Source organism: Bos mutus, chromosome 1 (genome assembly GCF_027580195.1).
Source record: "Bos mutus isolate GX-2022 chromosome 1, NWIPB_WYAK_1.1, whole genome shotgun sequence".
Lineage (NCBI taxonomy): Eukaryota > Metazoa > Chordata > Mammalia > Artiodactyla > Bovidae > Bos > Bos mutus.
This window is the reverse complement of record NC_091617.1, coordinates 148,839,558-148,865,083: the sequence shown is the minus strand read 5'-3', so window position 1 is coordinate 148,865,083 and position 25,526 is coordinate 148,839,558. Positions and strand designations below refer to the sequence as shown.

General features: G+C 38.2%; 1 protein-coding gene across 1 annotated transcript in view; it reads right to left on the bottom strand.

Annotated features, from left to right (window-relative positions):
- Nucleotides 1-25,526, bottom strand: part of COL6A5 (collagen type VI alpha 5 chain) — a 116,406-nt gene that overhangs the window by 17,821 nt on the left and 73,059 nt on the right. Inside the window, 1 exon segment of the mRNA XM_005898394.3 lies at nt 16,839-17,044. Within this exon segment, the coding sequence (XP_005898456.3) occupies nt 16,839-17,044 (206 nt within the window).

The window sequence follows — 25,526 nt, the reverse complement described above, 5'->3', positions numbered from 1 at the left end:
CAACCTAAGTGTCCATTGACAGATGAATGGATAAAGAAGATGTGGTATATTTACACAATAGAATATTACTTAGCCATAAGAAAGAATGAAGTAATGCCCTTTGGAGCAACATGGATGGATACTTCATTTAGAGATTATCACACAAAATGAAGTAATCCGAACACAGAAAGACAAACATCCTATGATACTGCTTATATGTGGAATCCAAAATATGATACATATGAATTTACTTACAAAACAGAAATAGACTCCCAGATACAGAAAAGGAACATGGTTACCAAAGAGAAAATGTGGGGAGGATAAATTAAGAGTTTGGGATTCATATATACATGCTGCTGCTGCTAAGTCGCTTCAGTCATGTCTGACTCTGTGCGACCCCATAGACGGCAGCCCACCAGGCTCCCCCGTCCCTGGGATTCTCCAGGCAAGAACACTGGAGTGGGTTTCCATTTCCTTCTCCAGTGCATGAAAGTGAAAAGTCAAAGTGAAGTCGCTCAGTCGTGTCCGACTCTTAGCGACCCCATGGACTACAGCCTACCAGGCTCCTCTGTCCATGGGATTTTCCAGGCAAGAGCACTGGAGTGGGATGCCAGTGCCTTCTCCATCATATGTACATACTACTATGTATAATACAGTTAAGCGACAAGGGCCTATTGTATAACATATGGAACTATCCTCAATAGTTTGTCATAACCTATCTAGAAAAGAATTTTCAAAAGAATATATATATACACACACATGAATATATGTATTATAACTGAATCACTTTGCTGTAAACCTGAAACCAACACAACATTGTGAATCAACTATATTTTAATAAAAACTTTAAAAATTGAATGGAAAAATTAACAATAAAGTATACAATGTTTTGATATAAGTATACACATATAATGATTGCCACAATTGATCTAATATTGTTGGATTTGATTTGCTAAAGTTTTGTTTCGAATTTTTGCATCCATGTTTACAAGGAATGTTGTAGTTTCCTTTTCATGTAATGTCTTTGTGTGGTTTTGGCTTCAAAGAATGAGTTCAGAAGCTTTCCTTCCTCTTCAGTATTCTGGAAAAGTTTGTGTAGAATTGATACTATTTCTTCCTTAAATGTTTTGTTGAATGCATCAGTGAAGTCGTCTTGGCCTGGAGTTTTCCTTATGGAAAGTTTTGAACTACAAATTCAATTTTCATTAATAGGTTTAGGAATAAATATTTAGGTTATTTTTCCCTGAGTGAGCTTCGGTAATTCGTGTACCGCAAGTAATTTGTCTATTTCACCAAAATGTCTAATTAATAAGCAAAACCTACAGTCCATGGGGTCACAAAAGAGCAGGATTGAGTGGCTGAGCACATACAGGAGAGTGCATGCTAAGTCACTTCAGTTGTGTTCAACTCTTTGTGACCCTGTGGACTGTAGCCCCTCAGGCTCCTCTATCCATGGGGTTCACCAGGCAAGAATACTGGAGTGGGCTGCCATGCCCTCCTCCAGGGGATCTTCTTGACCCAGGGATGGAAGCTGTGTCTCCTATCTGCATTGGCTGGCAGGTTCTTTACCAGTAGCACCAAACTGCTGACAATGTTCCCTGACTATCCTTTTAATATCTGTAGAATATGTCTCTTCTCTCATTCCTGATGTTGGTCATTTGTATTTTCATTTTCACCAGTGAGTTTGCCTATAGGTTTACCCATTTAATTGCTCTTATAGGAAAAAAAAAAAAAACACTTTGATTTTATTTATTTTCTCCTTTCTATTTCATTGACTTCTGTTTGAATTTTATTACTCCTTATTTCTCCTTACCTTAGGTTTAACTTGTTCCTCTTTTTCTGGTTTCTCAAAATGAAAACTGAGGTCTTCGATTTCAAATCTTTCTTCTTTGCCAGTATAGGCATTTAATGGTATGCAAGATCTCCAAAGTACAGCTTTAGTGGAACCTCACAAATTCTGGTATATGGTGATTTCTATTTTCATTACTTTCAAAATACTTGCTAATTTCACCTTTGATTTCTTCTTTGAGCATGGGTTATTTAGAAGGGCTTTCTTGGTTTCCAAATACTTTGGGATTTTTTAAAGATTTTCCTGTTACTGATTTCAATTTAATTCTGCTTTGGTCAGAGACTATACTTGGAATGACTTGAATCCTTTAAAGTTTTGAGAATGTTTTTATGATACACAATGTGGTCTATCTTGGTAAATGTGTCACATGTACTTGAAAACAGTGTGTATTTCTGGAATTTTTTACAATTAAGTTTTATTGGAATATAGTTGCTTTATAATGTTGTGTTAGTTTCTGCTGCACAGCAAAGTGAACCAGCTATATATATACGTATATATCTCCTCTTTTTTTGGATTTCCTTTCCATTTAGGTCACCACAGAGCAGTGAGTAAAGCAACTATACTTCAACAAAAATTAATTTTTAAAAAATTCCAGAAAATTTTTATCCTTAAAAAAGAAAAGGATTTGCATTTGCTATTATTGCGTGCAGTGTTCTGTTAATATAAATTAGGTCAAATTAACTGATAGTGTTCTTCAAGCCTATGATATTCTTCCTGCTGATTTTCTGTCTATGTTTTGGCCACTTATTGAGTGAGGGTATTGAAACCTACTGAGGGTCTTCTCATTTTTTTTTAATCATTTTTGTCTTTGAGTTTTATTTTGAATAATTTATATTGCTACATATTCACGGTCACTAGTTTTCTCTTCTATCAAATCTAATTTCTTATTAATCCCATCCAGGGTATTGTTCATCCCAAACACTGTTGCTTTCATCTCTACAAATGTATTTAAATATTTTTTTACCTTTTCTATGTTTCTACTTAACTTTTTAACATATATAATTTAGTTATAATAACTTTTAACATATTTGCTAATTTTTAACATCTTTGTTAGTTCTGATTTGGTTTTGAGTGATTGTGCTTTTGATTGTATGTTTTTTTCTGCCAGACATTATGAAATTTGCTTTTTTGGATATGGGATACTTTTACATTCCTATAAATGTTCATATACTTTGTTTGGGGAAGCAGTTAAGCTACTTGGAAACAGTTTGATCCTTTTGGGCATTGGTATTATGATTTGTTAAGTATGTCCAGAGTGGTACTTAATTTAAGGCTAATTATTTCCTACTACTGAAATAAGACCTTTCTGAAGTTTCTCCCTAGTGCTTTATAAATTACGAGTTTTCCCATCTCTCTAATGGTAAAAGGCACTATCCTTGACCCTGTGAGCAATGGAAAATTATCCTCTAATCCTTTCTAGATGGATGTTCCCCAGTTGGGTCATTTCCTCACATTTCTATCAGCACTCTGATGAAAAACAAAGAGGCATCCTCTGCAGAGCTCTGTGTTTCTCTGCACAGCTCATGCCTCTCTGGTATTCTGTCCTTTGAACTCTCATCCCTTGGTCTCCCCAGACTCTCAGCTTTGTCTGTTCATCTCAGGGAGTGCACTGGGCTCTACCTGAACTCCCTTTCCTGCACCATGGCCTGGAAACCCTTGGCAGTAAACTGGAGCAATTGTAGGGACCATCTCATTTGCTTCTCATCTTGCAGGGATCCCTGTCTTATTCCTGATGTCCAGTGTCCTGACAATTGTTGTTTCATTTCATATATATGTACATGAAATGAACTAATAAACATATATATTTCTTTTGGTTATTTCAATTGGTAGGTAAATCCAGTTCCTGTTACTTCACCTTGGGCATTCTAACAGATGAGAACTGATCATCTTGTTTGAGATGTTCCTATGAAAACTATTATTGATGTCAGTTCAGTAGTTGCTCAGTCGTGTCTGACTCTTTGTGACCCCATGGACTGCAGCACATGGCTCCCCCGTTCATCACCAACTCCCAGAACTTGCTCAAATACATGTCCATTGAGTCGGTGATGCCATCCAACCATCTCATCCTCTGTTGTCCCTTCTCCTCCCGCCTTCAATCTTTCCCAGCATCAGGGTCTTTTCAAATGAGTCAGTTCTTCACTTCAGGTGGCCAAGTGTTGGAGTTTCAGCTTCAGCATCAGTCCTTCCAATGAATATTCAGGATTGATTTCCTTTAGGATGGACTGGTTGGATCTCCTTGCAGTCCAAGGGACTCTCAAGAGTCTTCCCCAACACCGCAGTTCAAAAGCATCAGTTCTTTGGTGCTCAGTTTTCTTTATAGTCCAACTCTCATATCCATACATGACTACTAGAAAAACCATAGCTTTGACTAGATGGACCTTTGTTGGCAAAGTAATATCTCTGGTTTTTAACATGCTGTCTAGGTTGGCCATAGCTTTTCTTCCAAAGAGCAAGTGTCTTTTCATTTCATGGCTGCAGTCATCATCTGCACTGAGTTTGGAACCCCCAAAAATAAAGTTTCTCACTGTTTCCATTGTTTCCCCATCTATTTGTCATGAAGTGATGGGACTAGATGCCACAATCTTAGTTTTTTGAATGTTGAATTTTAGGCCAACTTTTTCACTCTCATCTTTCACTTTCATCAAGAGGCTCCTCAGTTCCTCTTTGCTTTCTACTATAAGGGTAGTTTCATCTGCATATCTGAAGTTATTCATAGTTTGGTCTCAGGTCAGACAACAGGGAGGGAACACAGCCCTGCCCATCAACAGAAAATTGGATTAAAGATTTACTAAGCATGGCCTGCCCATCAGAACAAGACCCACTTTCCCCCACAGTCAGTCTCTCCCATCAGAAAGTTTCCATAAGCCTCTTATCCTTATCCCTCAGAGAGCAGACAGAATGAAAACCACAATCACAGGAAACTAATCAAACTGATCACATGGACCACAGCCTTGTCTAACCCAATGAAATTATGAACCATGCCATGTAGGGCCACCCAAGATGGATGGGTCATGGTGGAGAGTTCTGACAAAACGTGGTCCACTGGAGAAGGCAAATGGCAAACCACTTCAGTATTCTTGCCTTGAGAACCCCATGAACAGTATGAAAATGCAAAAATTATGACACTGAAAGACGAACTCCCCAAGTATTGATGTGCCAGACTTTTATCAATACATTCATAGTCATAAATCGGGATTTTACATATTAGGAGTGTGTTTGATATGTATGGATCTCCAATCCTCCACCAGGAACTTAGCTACAAATTCTTCTTAGAATTTTTTATCAATATCAAATTCTTGATCAAATTACTAAATATAAAATTGGAAGTGCAGACCAAAGCATAGATATTATATTTGTCTATGCAATAGATACTATGTAATATACTTTAACCCTAAAATACCAACAAAACCTCTTCTAGAGCTCTTGGCAATAGTGTATCAGGATCTGTGAATATTAGTTAAATGGACATTTCTTTCCTTTTGAGTTTACAACCCTGGAGTTGGCTAATCATTACCTGCTCTATCACCAGAATCTCTGCTTTGACTTAAAAAAAGGGCCAACTGACATACTTAGTTAAAACATAAGAACAAATATTTCATGAATGTTCTGGTAGAAGAGGAAGAGGTAGAAATGAAAAATAAGAAACTACAACTGACATCACAGAGATACAAAACATCATGAGATACTACAATCAGCAGTTCCATGTCATCAGATCAGATCAGATCAGTCGCTCAGTCGTGTCCGACTCTGTGCGACCCCATAAATCGCAGCACACCAGGCCTCCCTGTCCATCACCAACTCCTGGAGTTCACTGAGACTCACGTCCATCGAGTCAGTGATGCCATCCAGCCATCTCATCCTCTGTCGTCCCCTTCTCCTCCTGCCCCCAATCCCTCCCAGCATCAGAGTCTTTTCCAATGAGTCAACTCTTCACATGCGGTGGCCAAAGTACTAGAGTTATGCACACTACTATTTATTAAACAGGTAACTAATAAGGATCTACTGTACAGCACGAGGAACTCTACTCAACACTCTATAATGACCGATATGGGAAAAGTATCTGAAAAGAGCGGATATATGTGTGTGCATGATGTGTGCATGCTGCGTTGCTTCAGTTGTGTCTGACTCTTTGGACCCCCTAGACTGTAGCTGGCCAGGATCCTCTGTCCATGGGATTCTCACAGCAAGAATACTGGAGTGGGTTGCCATTTCCTTCTCCAGGGGATATTCCTGACTCAGGAATCAAGACCATGTCTCTTATGTCTCCTGTTCTTTACCACTAGCACCATGTGGGAAGCCAGATATATGTGTATGTATAACAAATTCACTTTGCTGTACAGCAGAAGGTAACACACATTGAAAATTAATTATACTCCAATGATTTAAAAAAAAAAAAATCAGTTACATGTCCACAAAATAGACAACCTAGAAAAAATGGCTAAGTTTCTAGAACCATGCAATTTTTCAATACTGAATCAGGAAGAAATACACAGTCTGAATGGAGTGGTCACTAGCAGTAAAACTGAATTAGTAATAAAAAAAAAAACTCCCAGCAAACAAAAGCCCAGGACTGATCAGCCTCATGGGGGAATACTATCAAACATACAAAGAAGTACTAATACCCATCCTTCTCAAACTATTCCAAAAAATTGAAGAGAAGGGTACGCTCATTCCACAAGACCACCATTACCCTCACACCAAAACCAGACAAAGATACAACAAAAAAGAAACTTACAGGCCAATATCCCTGATGAATATAGATGCAAAACCCTAAATAAAATATTAGCCAACCTAATTTAATAATACACAAAAAGGATCATACACTATGACCAAGTGGGATTTATTCTAGGGATGCAAGAAGGGCTCAATATCCACAAATCAATCAGTATGATACACCACATTAACAAAAGGAATGATAAAAACCACATGATCACCTCAGCAGATGCAGGCAGAAAAAGCATTTGACAAAATTCAACATATACCCATGATAAAAACTTCACAGCACAGGTTACTATCTCAATATTTTGTAATAACCTATATGGGAAAACAATCCTAAAAAGAACACACACACACATATAACTGAATGAGTTTGATGAACACCTGAAACTAATACAATGCTGTAAATCTCTCTAGACGTCAACTGGCAACAATAAATTAAAAACAAAACAAAAATGTGGATATGGAGGAAACATATCTCAACATAATAAAAGATATGTTTTTCATAAGTTTGTCTCTTTTGTGACAAACCCACAGCTAACATTATATGGAAGGTTGAAAAGCTGAAAGATTTTATTTTAAATCCCCAGGAACAAGACAATGATGCCCACTCTTGACACTTCTATTTAACGTAGTACTGAAAGCCCCAGTGACAGAAATCTCAAGACTAACAATAAGAAATAAAAGGAATCCAAATCGGAAGGGAAGAAGTAGAACTGTCACAATTTGCAGATGACATGATACTATATATAGAAAACTCTCTACCAAAACTATTAGGATAAATGAATTCAGTAAAAATTGTATGATGCAAGACTAATATACAGAAATCTGTTGTTTTTCTATGCACTAATAATGAACTATCAAAAAGAGAAAATATGAAAACAATCTGTTTAAAATAACATCAAAAAGAATAAAATACCTAGAAATAAACTTAACCAAGGAAGTTAAAGATCTATATCCTGAAAACTATAAAATATTGATAAATGAAGGAAATTATAGATGATACAAATAAATATACAAATAAATAAATAAATGGAAATCTCATGTTCATGGATTAGAAGAATTAATATTGTTAAAATGTCCATACTATCCAAAGCAATCTATGGATTTAATGACTCTCTATCTCTATTTATGTTTAATGAATCTCTAGCTACCTATGTATAAAAATCATTTTTCACAGAATCTGAATAATCCTAAAATTCATATGAAACCACAAAAGACCTTGAATTGCCAAAGCAAGCTAGAAAAAGAACAAAGCTGGAGATACCATGCTCACAGACTTCAGACTATACTACAAAGTTACAGTAATCAAAACAGCAAGGTACTGGCACAAAGACAGTCATATAGATCAATGAAGCAGAATAGAGAACCCAGAAATAAGCCCACACACTTGTGATGAGTTAACCTATCTATGACAAAAGAGGCAAGAATGCACAATAGAGAAAAGATAATCTCTTCAATGAGTGGTGCTGGGAAAACTGGACAGCTACATACAAAAACAATGAAATTAGAACATTTCATTGTTCTCACACGATATACAAAAACAAAGTCAAAATCGGTTAAAGACTCAACTGTAAGGCCAGAAACCACAAAGCTCCTGTAAGAGAACATAGGCTAAATACTCTTTGACATAAGTTGTAGAAGTAATTTTTGGATCTGCCTCCTAAGGCAAAGAAAGAAGAAAGCAAAAATAAAGAAATGGGACATAATTAAAATTAAAAGCTTTTGTACAGCAAAGGGAACCACTGACAAAGCAAAAGGACAACCTACTGAATAGGGGAAAGTATTTACAAATGATATGAATGATAAAGGGTTAATATTCACAACATATAAACAGCTCATACAACTCAATATTAAAAAACAACTCAGTGAAAAAATAAGCAGAAGACAAGGAGAACTTTGTACAAAGATGACATACAGATGGCCAATGGGCACTGGAAAGATGCTAAACATTGCTAATCATCAGAGAAATATAGATCAAAACCACAGTGGGATATCACTTCACACCTGTCAGAATGGCCATCATCAAAAAGTCCACAAATAACAAACTCTTAGAGGAAAATATAGGCAGACCACTCTCTGACATAAATCACAGCATCATCTTTTTAAATCTATCTCCCAGAATAATGGAAATAAAAGCAAAAATAAACAAAAGGAACCCACTGAAACTCAAAAGCTTTTGCACATCAAAGGAAACAATAAACAAAATGAAAAGACAACTCACAGATTGGGAGAAAATATTTGCAAATGATGTGACTGTAAGTGATTAGTCTCCAAAGTTTACAAACAGCTTATGACACTTAATAGCATTAAAACAAACAAGCCACTCAAAAAATGGGCAGAAGACCTGAAGAGACATTTCTCTATAAAGGGCATACAGATCGCCAATAGGCATATGAAAAGATGTTCAAAATTACCAGTCGTTTGAGAAATGCAAATCAAAACTACAATGAGATTTCACCTCATACTGGTCAGAATGGTTATCATCAAAAAAATCCACAGACAGCAAATTCTAGAGATGGTGTGGAGAGAAGGGAACCTTCCTGAAGTTGTTGGTGGGAATGTAAATTGGTAGAGCCACTATGGAGAACAGTGTGGAGGCTCCTTAAAAAACTAGAAGTAGAGCTACCATATGAACCTACATTCCCACTTTTAGGCATCAGTTCAGTTCAGTTCAGTTGCTCAGTCGTGTCTGACTCTTTGCAACCCCATGAATCGCAGCATGCCAGGCCTCCCTGTCCATCACCATCTCCCAGAGTTCACTCAAACTCACGTCCATCGAGTCGGTGATGCCATCCAGCCATCTCATCCTCTGTCGTCCCCTTCTCCTCCTGCCCCCAATTCCTCCCAGCATCAGAGTCTTTTCCAATGAGTCAACTCTTCACATGAGGTGGCCAAAGTACTGGAATTTCAGCTTTAGCATCATTCCTTCCAAAGAAATCCCAGGGCTGATCTCCTTCAGAATGGACTGGTTGGATCTCCTTGCAGTCCAAGGGACCCAAGAGTCTTCTCCAACACCACAGTTCAAAAGCATCAATTCTTCGGCACTCAGCTTTCTTTACAGTCCAACTCTCACATCCATACATGACCACAGGAAAAACCATAGCCTTGACTAGACAGACCTTTGTTGGCAAAGGAATGTCTCTGCTTTTCAATATGCTATCTAGGTTGGTCATAACTTTTCTTCCACGGAGTAAGCATATTTTAATTTCATGGCTGCAGTCACCATCTGCAGTGATTTTGGAGCCCCAAAAAATAAAGTCTGACACTGTTTCCACTGTTTCCCCATCTATTTCCCATGATGTGATGGGACCAGATGCCATGATCTTAGTTTTCTGAATGTTGAGCTTTAAGCCAACTTTTTCACTCTCCACTTTCACTGTCATCAAGAGGCTTTTTGAGTACAGCATGAGTACTAATACACTCAGCCAAGGATCAGGAAATTTTTCCTGGAATTTGTATACAATATAACTACTCAATTCTGCACTTGCAAAATCAGCTGCAGACAATATGCAAACACACCAGCATGGTTGCAGAACTGCTTTAGGCCTTCTGTGGGGCCTAACAACTTCTGGTTTATGGGCTCCCTCCCAATACAGAAGTAAATTAAAAATTATATTTAAATAACTTTAGATACATGAATTATTTTTTTTGTTTGTTTTGGCAAAAATTAATAGACTCATGTGGGCTCTAACATTGCATTGTTTTCCTCATGTGAGAAAAAAATTAAATATTTTGACCCTAAAAAATTGATTTTTTTTCTATCTTTTAAAGAAATTAAGGCATTTCATTGACTTCTGTGGCCCTGTTCTCTATGCCTTCTGTACTGAATTGATAAATTTGCCCTATAAAGCTGTGTTTCAGTAAAATTTGTTTGGCAGCAGGCTGCCAGCTTTGCACTGAATACTTGTCTAGATAAGTTTAATATTATGATTTAATCTCTATTATCCTGCTTGGTATGGGTTTCTAAATTTTAAAAACAATTGTTGGCTTAATTGTTTTTCCTAAATATATCTACCTCATTCATACTTTATTAATATTCATCCACTTTCAGCTGTTCATCCACTTTCTTATTTGAAAGTCCATAATAATTGTCCCTGACCAGTAGTGTCATACCCAAATAAAATGAAGTCTGACACTGTTTCCCTATCTATTTCCCATGAAGTGATGGGACCACATTCCATGATCTTTGTTTTCTGAATGTTGAGTTTTAAGCCAATTTTTTCACTCTCCTCTTTCACCTTCATCAAGAAGCTTTTTAGTTCCTCTTCACTGTCTGCCATAAGGGTGGTGTCATAGGCTATATCCAGAGAAAAACATAGCCCAAAAAGATACATGCACCCCAGTGTTCATTGCAGCACTGTTTATGATGGCCAAGACATGGAGACAACCTAAATGTCCATTGACAGAAGAATGGATAAAGAAGATGCGGTACATACACACAATGGAATATTACCCAACCACTAAAAGGAATGAAATAAGGCCATTTGCAGCAACATGGATGGACCTAGAGCATGTTATACTGAGTCAAGTAAGTCAGACAGAGAAGCAGAAATATCATATCACATCCCTTATACGTGAAATCTAAAAAGAAATGATACAAATGAACTTACAAGACAGAGACTCACAGACTTAGAACATGAACTCACGGTTGCCAGGGGCAAGGGATAGTTGAGGACTTCGGGAAGGTCATGTATACACTGCTCTATTTAAAATGGATAACCAACAAAAAACTGTTGTATAGCACGTGGAACTCTGCTCAATGTTATGTGCCAGCCTGGATGGGAAGGGGGTTTGGAGGAGAATGGATACATGTCTATGTATGACTGAGTCCCTTCACTGTTCACCTAAAACTATCACAACATTGTTAATTGGCTATATCCTGATACAGAATGCCTTTGGTGTTAAAAATAAATAAAGTAAAAATGCCTAAAAAAAAGTCCACAAATAACAAATGCTGGTAAAGACGTGAAGAAAAGAGAACTCTCCTACATGGTTGGTGAGAATATAAATTGGCACAGTCAGTATGGAAAAGAGTATGAAGGTTCCACCAAAAAAACTAGAAACAGAACCACCATGTGATCCAGAAATCCCACTTCTGAGTACGTATCCGAGGAAAGTAAAGACACTAGTTCAAAAAAGTACATGCACCCTGATGTTCATAGCAGCAATATTTACAACAGCTAATCCATGGAAGCAACTTAAGTATCCATCAACTGATGAATGTATTATATATATAATAATGAGAAATATTTCATGAGAAATGCTGGGCTGGATGAAGCACAAGCTGGAATCAAGATTGCCGGGAGAAATACCAATAAACACAGATATGCAGATGACACCACCCTTCAGGCAGAAAGCAAAGAAGAACTAAAGACCCTTTTGATGAAAGTGAAAGAGGAGAGTGAAAAAGTTGGCTTAAAGCTAAACATTCAGAAAAATAAGATCATGGCATCTGGTACCATCACTTCATGGCAAATAGATGGGGATATGTAGAGACATATTTCACTTCTAAAATCTCTAAAAATAGGTTATTTACCTATTTAAAGGATTAAAATGAGAATAAAAGAAGCTAAGTGCTAAACTCTAAAATTTAGCCAAACACTAAAAAATCACTTACAATTATTCTATTTTGAGTCTAAAGTATCTTACTTGGAAAGATTGGGCCTTTAAAAAAAATTTTTTTTTCAATAATTACAAAGTCTGGTAGAAGTGTAGCTAAAGAATACCTATCACTCAGAGAAATGCTGTTTATTTTCTGGTAATGTCACCAAGCCAAATACTCATCTCCAACTCTGTGGATAAATTCCTTGGAATGGAAGAGGAGGAAGGGCTGACTCACTTGTTATGGCTTGAGAGGAATGAGGGACCCAGCTGGATTTCCAGGGAAGTGCCCCAAGAGATTAGCCTAATTTTGCACCCACAGGGCTGAGCACCTTTCAGGAGCAGTGGAGATGGAAAGGGAATTTAGGGAGAAAGGAGCATCTACAGGGCTGGACCATCTGGACGGGGATTGCAATGCTGTGGAGCTATGATGCCTTTCATGGTTGTGGGGAATCTCAAGACAGGCACAAGTTATCTTGTGATCTGCCTTGGATTTGTCCAGTGGCCAGAATCAGTCATGTGTTCTCCAACAGGCAAGCCACATAGACGATGCGGCTGCTGTATACGTACTTTTCTGTCCACATGGACTACAAAAGACATTTTTCAACTTCACCTTTTTTTTTGTAAGGCTTCCCATGAGACTGGCAATGCTTTCATTTTCAATTCTTCCATTTTCTGAGTGTTGAATGAGCTTCAGAGTTTGTGCTCAGCTCCATGCCTATCTCCTCTCATTTAATATTCCACATAGCACTGTGAGGGTGAAATTATCATCATGCCCGTTTTACAGATGAGCAAGCTGAGGCTTAGAGGGAGCAAATGACTTGGCCAAGAAATGATAGTCTGTCAGTGGTAGAGGCAGGATTTGCACCCAGCTTTGTTTAACTCCTTCAGAAGACCTGGTTATCAGATTTGAGCGTGGAGTAAACACATTAAGGAACACATTAACCACCTAGCCAAAGGCCCCAGGACCTGGTTTAAAGAACCAGGGTCTTGATCAATACTATTCTTTCTGATTGAAAGTACTAAAGAAAGTTTTCTTTCAAAACTAGGCAACTAAATAAATTTTTTGATATTTTCTTCTCTAGGCCTTATGGGGCAATGGGTATGAGTTGAATCTTTGGAGTCCGAGGCTCATTTAAACCATTTTTTTTTAGCTCTGTGACCCTGAGTCTCTTCCATGCCTCTGTTTCATTCTCTAAAAATACATAGCCTACAATGTGAGAGACCCAGGTTCAATCCCTGGGTCGGGAAGATCTCCTGGAGAAAGAAATGGCAACCCACTCCAGTATTCTTGCCTGAAAAATCCCATGGACAGAGAAGGCTGGTAGGCTACAGCCCATAGGGTCGCAAAGAGTTGGACACGACTGAGCGACTTCACTTTCTTCACTTTCATAATAATAAACTATAACCTTATGTTTCTTGAGAAAATTAAATAAAATTTTCACAGTGCCCAGCATATCCTAAGTACTCTATAAATATAACTTTTAGAGGGAAAAAAAAACAACAACAACAAATAAAAGTCTCAGACATTTGAAAATCCTCCCTATGACACTATACTCTGCGAGCCAGAATTTCCCCAAATGCAAAGCCGTCTGGTATTAGTGGAACACAAGGGACATGCGTTCAAGCCCATTCTGTCGTGTTTACACACACTTAACCGGGAGGAGTTGTGATGATTTACATACCTCTGCATCTAATACTGTCACCTCAGGCCTTCCTGGTGAGGTCACTAGTGAAGCCACAGGATGGAGCACATGTGTGTGTCTCTGACTGTGTGTCATTCATTTTATGCCAAAGGGAAATCGAGATATATTTTCAATCCCTTGTTTTGTTGAAAGAATTCCTCTCTCCCCCGTTTGCCTGAACAAGTAGGAGTCATGGTCCTAAAATAAATTTCATCTTCTTCCCAGAAGACAGAATACATACCCTCTCGGCTGTGACTTTCCTAGGTGGCACTTTGCCCACAGGATTCACTCTTGCTGTCCACGTCACACTCTGAACCCACAATCTGCAGAGAGGCCCTAGCGCACTGAGAAAAGTGATGCAAGCCTCAGGAGGCATTTATACCCAGACCTCCTGGGTCTGTTACCAGATATTCTTTAATCATCACTGAAATACAGTTAATTTACAATGCTGTGTTAGTTTCAGCTGCACAGCAAAGTGATTCAGTTATACATAACCATCCTGGATTATTACGAGGTATTGAATGTAGTTCCCTGTGCTGTACAGTAGGTCCTTGATAGTTATCTATTTATATATAAATTTATATTGTATATATGTGTATGTCTTAATTCCAAACTCCTTATTCATCCCACCACCTTACTTTTGTTGTCTGTCTGTGAGTCTGTTTCTGTTTCATGAATAAGTTCATCTGTGTTATATTTTAGATTCCACATGTAAGTGATATATTTGTCTTTGTCAGGTTTACTTCACTAAGTATTATCTCTAGGTCCATCCTTCTTGCTGTGAATGGCATTATTTCATTCTTTTTACGGGTAATATTAAGTAATATAATATTACATTATATATGTATGTCTATATATATAATGCGATGTATATATATTATATATATAATGTCTGTATATATATATATAATGTTTGTATACATATATAATGTGTATATATATATAGTGTGTGTATATTCAATGTGTGTATACATATATAATGTGTGTGTATATATGTAATGTATGTGTATTATATATATAATGTTTATATATAGGTAATGTGTGTGTCGGAGAAGGCAATGGCACCCCACTCCAGCACTCTTGCCTGGAAAATCCCATGGACAGAGGAGCCTGGTAGGCTGCAGTCCATGCGGTCACTAAGAGTCGGACACGACTGAGTGACTTCACTTTCACTTTTCACTTTCATGCATTGGAGAAGGAAATGGCAACCCACTCCAGTGTTCTTGCCTGGAGAATCCCAGGGACGGGGGAGCCTGGTGGGCTGCCGTCTATGGGGTCGCACAGAGTCGGACACAACTGAAGCGACTTAGCAGCAGCAGCAGCAGCAGCAGCACCATTGGGTCAACAGCTGAATTTAATTAGAATTAAACCATCATTTTTCATTACATAATTCCAAAGAACTATGTGTAATCCATTGGTGAGTAATTAAGAGGAACTGAATTTTCCAAGGAATTTTTATATTGTGGAGGTCTTGGTCAAATGTGTAATGGTATTGCTATATAATGTCTACATGCTGCTGATGCTGCTAAATCACTTCCGTCGTGTCTGACTCTGTGCAACCCCATAGACGGCAGCCCACCAGGCTCCCCTGTAACTGGGATTCTCCAGGCAAGAACACTGGAGTGGGTTGCCATTTCCTTCTACAATGCATGAAAGTGAAAAGTGAAAGGGAAGTTCAGTCGTGTCCGACTTTTCGTGACCCCATGGACTGCAGCCTTCCAGGGTCCTCCATCCATGGGATTTTCCAGGCAAGAGTACTGGAGTGGGGTGCCATTGCCTTCTCGGGTAGCATGAACAATGGTTCTTAAACTTCAGCCTGGATGCGAATCACCTGTGTTGCTTGTTAAAAATCAAAGGGCTGAGCCCCACCTCCCCAGTTTCTGCTTCAGAAGATCCAGGACGAGTGCAGTTCTAGGTTCCCAGGTGGTGCTGATGCTGCTGGTTTACAGATATGCTTCCAGAAGGATAGTGGATCTCAAAAACGAGTACCTACAGAGATCACCTAGGGTGGTTATAAAACCACACACACCCCTAAATATGAAGCAGTAGTACTGAGAAAGGCTTAGGAATCTGTGCTTTGGAGTTTCCAGGTAATTCTGATACAAATTGTCTTTGAGCTGCTGTAAAAGGCAATGCCAAAGAATGCTCAAACTACCACACAACTGCACTCATCTCACATGCTAGTAAAGTAATGCTCAAAATTCTCCAAGCCAGGCTTCAGCAATACGTGAACCGTGAACTTCCAGATGTTCAAGCTGGTTTTAGAAAAGGCAGAGGAACCAGAGATCAATTTGCCAACATCTGCTGGATCATTGAAAAAGCAAGAGAATTCCAGAAAAACATCTATTTCTGCTTTATTAACTATGCCAAAGCTGTTTACTGTGTGGATCACAATAAACTGTGGAAAATTCTGAAAGAGATGGGAAAACCAGACCACCTGACCTGCCTCCTGAGAAATCTGTATGCAGGTCAGGAAGCAAGAGTTAGAACTGGACATGGAACAACAGACTGGTTCCAAATAGGAAAAGGAGTACGTCAAGGCTGTATATTGTCACCCTGCTTATTTAACTTCTATGCAGAGTACATCATGAGAAACGCAGGCTGGAGGAAGCATAAGTTGGAATCAAGATTGCTGGGAGAAATATCAATAACCTCAGATATGCAGATGACACCTCCCTTATGGCAGAAAGTGAAGAAGAAATAAAGAACCTCTATGTTATTTCTCTATATTGCCTCCTTCTACATCACACTAACCTAAATTGTGGCTTCTAGAGAAATCTCAAGTTTGGTGAGAATATCAGGGAAGTTTCTTAGGGCTTACCAGTGATTTCCAGAGTGGTACCTGTGACCATTTAAATCTTCAAATCAAATAAAAACAGCAGTTGTAGCCACCATCTTGAACTTGAAAAAAAGTTGCTTTTTATACCAGACTTGTTTATTTGATTCTCTATTAGTGTTAAAAAGATGAAGATCAAGTTATTCAGTACAACTTTTCATTTCCTTACCAGATGTGAGACTTGCAGTTGCTTCAGAATTCCAATCTTTTTCATACTTAGTCATTAATTTCTGTGGCATAAGCATCTGGCTTGGAACATAAACCAAATGGTCGCTTCCATTGTCCTCCAATACAAAAGATGAATCTCTCAGAGCACTCAATTCCTGGCCAATGATGTTCTCTCCTGAAGAAATCTCATAAGGTTCAGGAGTAAATCTAGAAGATAAAAAGGAAGGTTTTAGGTGAACTAAAACTTTAGGAAAAGTTTAAACTTCAGGGAAGTTTTAGTTTTGTTTGTATTGGGGGAATACAAACAAAACATCCCAATGATTTAATATGGTTACTTAATTATTTCTTAGAAAGATAGTTGGGTGTTAAAAATCTAAGCTTATTTCAATCAAATAATTCATTAAGATTCATTATACTACAGGGGAATTCTACTAAACATGTAGAGAAGAACTAATACCTATTCGAAAATATTCAAGAGGACATAACACTCCCAAATTCATTCCACAAGGCCACCAATATCCTGAAACCAAAACCAAAGACACTCCAGAAAAAAAGAGAAAATTATATGCCAATATCTTAGATGAGTAAAGGATGTGAAACTTCTCAACAAAGTGTTAGCAAACTGAATCCAATAGAATATAAAAGCTTCATAAACCACATGTCAAGTCCGATTGATTCCAGGCGCACGAGAATGGCTGAAAGTACACAAGTGAATCAGTGTGATATACCACATTAACAGAAGGAAAGACATAAAATCACACGATCATCTCAACATATGCACAAAAAGCATCTAACAAATTCAACCTCCATTCATGATCAAAGTGGGTATGCTGCTGCTGCTGCTGCTAAGTCGCTTCAGTCGTGTCTGACTCTGTGCGACCCCATGGATGGCAGCCCACCAGGCTCCCCCATCCCTGGGACTCTCCAGGCAAGAACACTGGAATGGGTTGCCATTTCCTTCTCCAAAAGTGGGTATAGAAGGAACATATCTTAACATAATAAAGACCATCTAAGACAAAGCTACAGCTAATATCATATGCAATGGAGAAAAGCAGAAAGGTTTTCCTCTAACTTTAGGAACAAGACAAGGATATTCACTCTCACTACCTCTATTTAATGTAATTTTGAAAGTTCTAGCCACAGCAATCCGATAAGGAAAAGAAATAAAAGGCATCCAAACTGGAAGAGAAGAAACAAAACTGTCCCTATTTGCAGATGGAATGAGACTTTATGCAGAATATCCTAAAGGCTCTACCCCCAAAAGTATCAGAACCAATAAATGCATTAAGCAAAGTCACAGGACACAAGATTAATATACAGAAATCTATTGCTTTTCTGTATACTAATAATGAACTCTCAGAAAGAGAAAGCAAAAAATCAATCCCATTTAAAATTGTATCAAAAAGAATAAAATACCAAGGAAGGAAAAGACCTATACTTGAAAACAATAAAACATTGATACAGAAAATTTAAAATGTTCCCCATCCTGAACCCCCCTCCTTCCTCCCTCCCTGTACCATCCCTCTGGGTCATCCCAGTGCACCAGACCCAAGCAACCAGTATCATGCATCGAACTTGGACTGGCAGTTCATTTCATTTATTATATTATACAAGGGGGGTTCGGGATGGGGAACATGTGTATACCTGTGGTGGATTCATGTTGATGTATGGCAAAACCAATAAAATATTGTAAAGTAATTAACCTCCAGTTAAAATAAATAAATTTATATTTAAAAAGATTAAAAAAAAAAAACCATGTAAGTTCATAAAAAAAAAGAAAATTTAAAATGATACAAAGAAATAAAAGATATCATTTGCCCTTGGGTTGGAAGAATTACTATTGTTAAAATAGCCATGCTACACAAAACAATCTACAGATTTAATGCAATTTCTATCAAAATACCCATGAAAATTTTTCACAGAACTAGAAAAAAATCCTAAAATTCAAATGAAACCACAAAAGACCCTGACTTGCCAAAACAAACTTGGAAAAAAAAAAAAGCTGGAGATTCCATTCTCCCAGACTTCAGACTATACTACAAAGCTGCAATAATCAAAATAGCAAGGTACTGATACAAAAACAGATCCATAGATCAATGAAACAGAACAGGGAGCCCAGAAATAAACCCACATACTTATGGCCAATTAATCTACCTATGACAGAAAAAAGCAAGAATGTACGATGGAGAAAATACAATCTCTTCAACTAGTGGTGTGAGAAAATGGACAGCTGTATGTAAAACAATGACATTAGAACATTTCTTTACACTATATACAACAATAAACTCAAAGTAGGTTTAAGACCAGAAACCACAAAACTCTCACAACAGAACACAGGCATGAATCACAGCAATATTTTTTGGAACTGTCTTCTCAGGTAAAAGAAAGAAAAGCAAAAATAAAGAAACAGGATTAAATTAAACGTAAAAGCTTTTTCTCAGGAAAGGAAGCCACTGACACAGCTAAAACACAACACAGGGAGCAGGAGAAAATATTCGTGAAAAATGTCTCATGAGGGGTTAATATTCAAAAGAGAGAGAGTTCATACAACTCAATGCCAAAAAAAAAAAAATCCAATTAAAAAAAGAGAGAAGACCTAAACAGATATTTCTCCAAAGAAGACATACAGATGGCCAGCAGGGACATGAAAAGATGCTCAACATTGCTAATCATCAGAAAAATACAAACCACGATGAGATATATCCTCACACCTGACAGAATAGCAAACATCAAAATAACAAATGTTTGAGAGAATATGGAAAAAGCAAGGTGAAAAGACAGCCTTCAGAATGGGAGAAAATAATAGCAAATTAAGCAACTGACAAATAACTAATCTCAAAAATAGACAAGCAACTCCTGCAGCTCAATTCCAGAAAAATAAACGACCCAATCAAAAAATGGGCCAAAGAACTAAACAGACATTTCTCCAAGGAAGACATACAGATGGCTAACAAACACATGAAAAAATGCTCAACATCACTCATTATCAGAGAAATGAAAATCAAAACCATAATGAGGTACCATTTCATGCGATCCAAAAGTCTACAAGCAATGAATGAGAGGATGTGGAGAAAAGGGAACCCTCTTACACTGTTGGTGGGAATACAAACTAGTACAGCCACTATGGAGAACAGTGTGGAGATTCCTTAAAAAACTGGAAATAGAACTGCCTTATGACCCAGCAATCCCACTGCTGGGTGTATACACCGAAGAAACCAGAATTGAAAGAGACACGTGTACTTCAATTTTCATCGCAGCACTGTTTATAATAGCCAGGACGTGGAAGCAACCTAGATGTCCATCAGCAGACGAATGGATAAGAAAGCTGTGGTACATATACACAATGGAGTATTACTTAGCCATTAAAAAGAATACATTTGAATCAGTTCTAATGAGGTAGATGAAACTGGAGCCTATTATACAGAGTTAAGTAAGCCAGAACGAAAAACACCAATACAGTATATTAACGCATATATATGGAATTTAGAAAGATGGTAATGATAACCCTGTATGCAAGACAGTAAAAGAGACACAGATGTATAGAACAGTCTTTTGGACTCTGTGGGAGAGGGAGAGGGTGGGATGATTTGGGAGAATGGCATTGAAACATGCATAATATCATATAAGAAACGAATTGCCTGTCCAGGCTCGATGCATGATACAGGATGCTTGGGGCTGGTGCACTGGGATGACCCAGAGGGATGGTATGGGGAGGGAGGTGGGAGGGGGGTTCAGGATGGGGAGCACGTGTACACCTGTGGCAGATTCATGTTGATGTATGGCAAAACCAATACAATCTTGTAAAGTAATTAGCCTCCAATTAAAATAAATAAATTTAAATTAAAAAAAAAGAGAAAGGGAACCCTTGTACACTGAGTGGAGATGTAAACTGGTACAGCCATTTGGCAGAACAGTATGGAGTTTCCTTAAAAAAACAAAAGGAGAGTTTCCATATGATCCAGCAATTCTTCTCTTGTGTATATATAAGAAGAAAACAAAATCACTAAAAAATACTCATCAAAAAGATACATGCACCACAATGCTCATAGCAGTATTATTTACAATAGCCAAGACATGGAAGCACCCAAGTGCCCATCAACAGATGACTGATTTAAAAAGATGTGGTGTATATATGGATGATGGAATAATACTCAATCATAAAAAGAATGGAATATTGCCACTTGAAGGTACATGGATAGACCTGGAGAACATTAATCCTTAGTTAAGTAAGTCTGACTCATTGGAAAAGACCCTGACGCTGGGAGGGATTGGGGGCAGGAGGAGAAGGGGACAACAGAGGATGAGACGGCTGGATGGCATCACCAACTCAATGCACATGGGTTTGGGTGAACTCCGGGAGTTGGTGATGGACAGGGAGGCCTGGCGTGCTGCGGTTCATGGGGTCGCAAAGAGTCAAACACGACTGAGCGACTGAACTGAAGTAAGTCTGAGAGAAAAACACAAATACTGTATGGTATTGTTTATGTGTGGAATATAAAAAATAGTACAAATTAATGTATATAGCAAAACTGAAACAGATGCACAGACACAGGAAAAAACTAGTGATTAGCAAAGGGGAGCAGGTAGGGGGGAGAGGTGGGTTAGCGGGATTAAGAGATATGAAGCTATTATGTATAAAATCAATAAGCAACAAGAATATTTTGTATAGCACAGGGACTTATAGCTATTATCTTGTAATAACTTTGAATATAATCTGTAAAAGTACTGAATCACTGAGCTATACCCCAGAAACTAATATAATATTGTAAATCAACTATACTTCATTTCTTAAAAAGCATACTGATACATTTTTGTAAATTCCCAGTTATCCTCCCCTTTTCCCCCATTTACTTAGAGCCTATGAAATATTATTTAATACTTTGAAATAAATCAAATGAAACAAATCAAAGGCAATGCCAAAGAACGTTCAAACTAATGCATAATCACACTCATCTCACACGCTAGCAAAGTAATGCTCAAAATTCTCCAAGCGAGACTTCAACAGTATGTGAACCAAGAACTTTCAGATGTTCAAGCTAGATTCTGAAAAGGCAGAAGAACCAGAGATCAAATTGCCGACACCTGTTGGATCATAGAAAAAGCAAGAGAGTTGCAGAAAAACATCTACTTCTGCTTTATTGACTACACAAAAGCCTTTGACTGTGTGGATCACAACAAACTGTGGAAAATTCTTAAAGAGATGGGACTACCAGACCACCTGACCTGCCTCCTGAGAAATCTGTATGCAGGTCAGGAAGTAGCAGTTGGAATCGAACATGGAACAACAGACCAGTTCCAAATTGGGAAAGGAGCATGTCAAGGCTGTATATTGTCACCTTGCTTATTTAACTTATATGCAGAGTACATCATTCAAAATTCCAGGCTGGATGAAGCACAAGCTGGAATCATGATTGCTGGGAGAAATATCAATAACCTCAGAAATGGAGATGACACCACCCTTATGGCAGAAAGTGAAGAGGAACTAAAGAGCCTCTTGATGGAAGTGAAAGAAGAGAGTCAAAAAGCTGGCTTAAAACTCAACATTCAAAAAACTAAGATCATGGCATCTGGTCCCATCACTTCATGGCAAATAGATGGGGAAACAGTAGAAACAGTGGCTGACTTTATTTTCTTGGGCTTCAAAATCACTGCAGATGGTGACCGCAGCCATGAAATTAAAAGACACTTACTCCTTGGAAGGAAAGTTAAAGCAGAGACATTACTTTGCCAACAAAGGTCTGTATAGTCAAGGCTATGGCTTTTCCAGTAGTCATGTATGGATGTGAGAGTTGGACCATAAAGAAAGCTGAGTGCAGAAGAATTGATGCTTTTGAACTGTGGTGTTGGAGAAGACTCTTGAGAGTCCTTTGGACTGCAAGGAGATCCAACCAGTCCACCCTAAAGGAAATCAGTCCTGAATATTCATTGGAAAGACTGATGCTGAAGCTGAGACTCCAATACTTTGGCCACCTGATGAGAAGAACTGACTCAAAAGACCCTGTTGCTGGGAAAGATTGAAGGCAGGAGGAGAAGGGGATGACAGAGAATGAGATAGTTAGATGGCATCACCGACTCAATGGACATGAGTTTGAGCAATCTGTGGGAGTTGATGATAGACAGGGAGGCCTGGCGTGCTGCAGTCCTTGGGGTTGCAAAGAGTCGGACATGACTGAGCAACTGAACTGAACTGAATTTGTCACTGAGTTTTGGATAAATGACAAGAAACTCATAGGTTACTTGGGAAAACCAAATAATGTGTCTCAGACTGATATCAGTCTCCACAGAAGACCTAGAAAATAGTTGTTTAAGTTACTATCCAACTTCCCTGAGAGGAATAAGACTATATAAAGCATATTTCATTGACATCATCCCTCCTAAAATGGAACTTACATTTACATTCTTTGGAGTCAGAATGATAGTTTGAAAATATTTTTGCTTTTATTTAGACGATTATAAAAACATATTCAATATAATTTTATTCTTATTTTATTAATGGCTCTATGAGTGAGTGAGTGAAGTCGCTCAGTCGTGTCTGACTCCTTGCGACCCTGTGGACTGTAGCCTACCAGGCTCCTCCGTCCATGGGATTCTCCAGGCAAGAATACTGGAGTGGGTTGTCCTTCCCTTCTCCAGGGGATCTTCCCGACCCAGGGATCAAACCGAGGCCCCCCACCTTGCAGGCAGATGCTTTACCCTCTAAGCTACCAGAGCTCTATATGCAATTTCAAATCCATGTTTACATTTGCACTGATACTGGTGTTTGGCACCCACTGGCACTACTTGAACTGTTGAGAGAGGAAAGGAAATAAAGTCTGACATAATATATCAATAAGACATGCAAAGCAAGCAACACCCAGATGAGATGATGACATAGAGTGGGAATGATCATTTTATGGCAGTGTAAGTGAGGAGAGTGCTGGAGAATCAAGGCCTCATGGGATCAAGAAGGCAAGCTGAGAGCAGCAGGCGTCATATTTTATATATCTTACCAATATGTACTGTTTTAAAAATGTATTGAAGTATGGTTAATTTGCAATGTTTTGTTAGTTTCAGGTGTACAGCAAGGAGATTATTTATATATATATATATATATATATATATATATATATATATATATATATATATATATGTGTGTGTGTGTGTGTATATTGGAGAAGGCAATGGCACCCCACTCCAGTACTCTTGCCTGGAAAATCCATGGACAGAGGAGCCTGGTAGTCTGCAGTCCATGGGGTCGCGAAGAGTCAGACACGACTGAGCGACTTCACTTTCACTTTTCTCTTTTATGCATTGGAGAAGGAAATGGCAATCCACTCCAGTATTCTTGTCTGGAGAATCCCAGGGACAGCGGAGCCTGGTGGGCTGCCGTCTATGGGGTCGCACAGAGTTGGACACGACTGAAGCGACTTAGCAGCAGCAGCAGCAGCAGTGTGTGTATATATACACACACACAGATTCTTTTCCATTTTGGGTCACTACAAGATATTGAGTGTCGTCCTCTGTGCTATACTGTAGGTCCTTGTTGATTACTTATTTTATATACTTCACTTTAATTTCAGTGTGTATATGTTAATCCCAAACTCCTAATTTATCCTGCCTCCTTGATCTTTCCCCTTTGGTAAGCACAAGTTTACTTTCTAAGTCTGTGAGTGTGTTTCTGTTCCGTAAATACGTTTGTTTCTATCACTTTTTTAGATTCCACATATAACCAGTATCATATGATATCTGTTTCTCTTTGTCTGGCTTACTTCACTTGGTATGACAACCTCTAGATCCATCCATGTTGCTGCAAATGGTATTGTTTCATTTTTATGGCTGAGTAATATTCCATCGTGTGTGTGTGTGTGTGTGTATACCACATCTTCTTTAACCATTTGTCTATCAATGGACATTTAGATAACTTCCATGTCTTGGCTATAAATGCTTTTTTGTTTTTAGGAATTCTATTTTGGCAAAACAGAACCATCCAATACATTAAATTCGTGTCTTATTGAATTTCCTTGGGTTTGATATACAAATTTGTTTTTGTTTGATAGTTGCTTAGGAACTACACACATATGGTATTCAGATAGTTTATTTTTGTACATGCCTAAATGACATTATGTTAGAATATAGTTCTGTAAGAATGGATTTTCCTTTAAATAAGATTACTGTCTATTCCACATTAGGAAACACTGCTTCATAGGGCATCAGTGCCATATTGTCCTTCAGGAGGTGTGAGCTAATAGATGCTCCTTGTTAAACTACCAACATGACAGGAACACTTTAATCTTGCCGTTTTGCTCCTGGATATATAGGGAAGACTGCAGCTATTCTGAGAAGCTCTTTACTTAATTGCCATGTGACCAGGCAGGGCCGTTATGGGCCTAACTCTGGGCTTTCACAGGCTACAGTCAGGGATCCAAGGTGTGAAATAGAGAAGCACAGAGCAACCAAATAGGCTATTCTCATTCTAGCTGAGGTTCAAGATCCATTCAGATTAATTATCTGTGTATTCATTCATGAATAAAAATTTAAAGAAAATTGTTTACATGTGCAGGCTTCCTTGATGGCTCAGTGGTAAAAAAAAAAAAAAAAAAGTCTACCTGCCAATGCAGATGTGGATCCAGTCTCTGGGTCAGGAGGATCCTCTGGAGAAGGAAATGGCAACACACTCCAGTATTCTTGCCTGGGAAATCCCATGGACAGA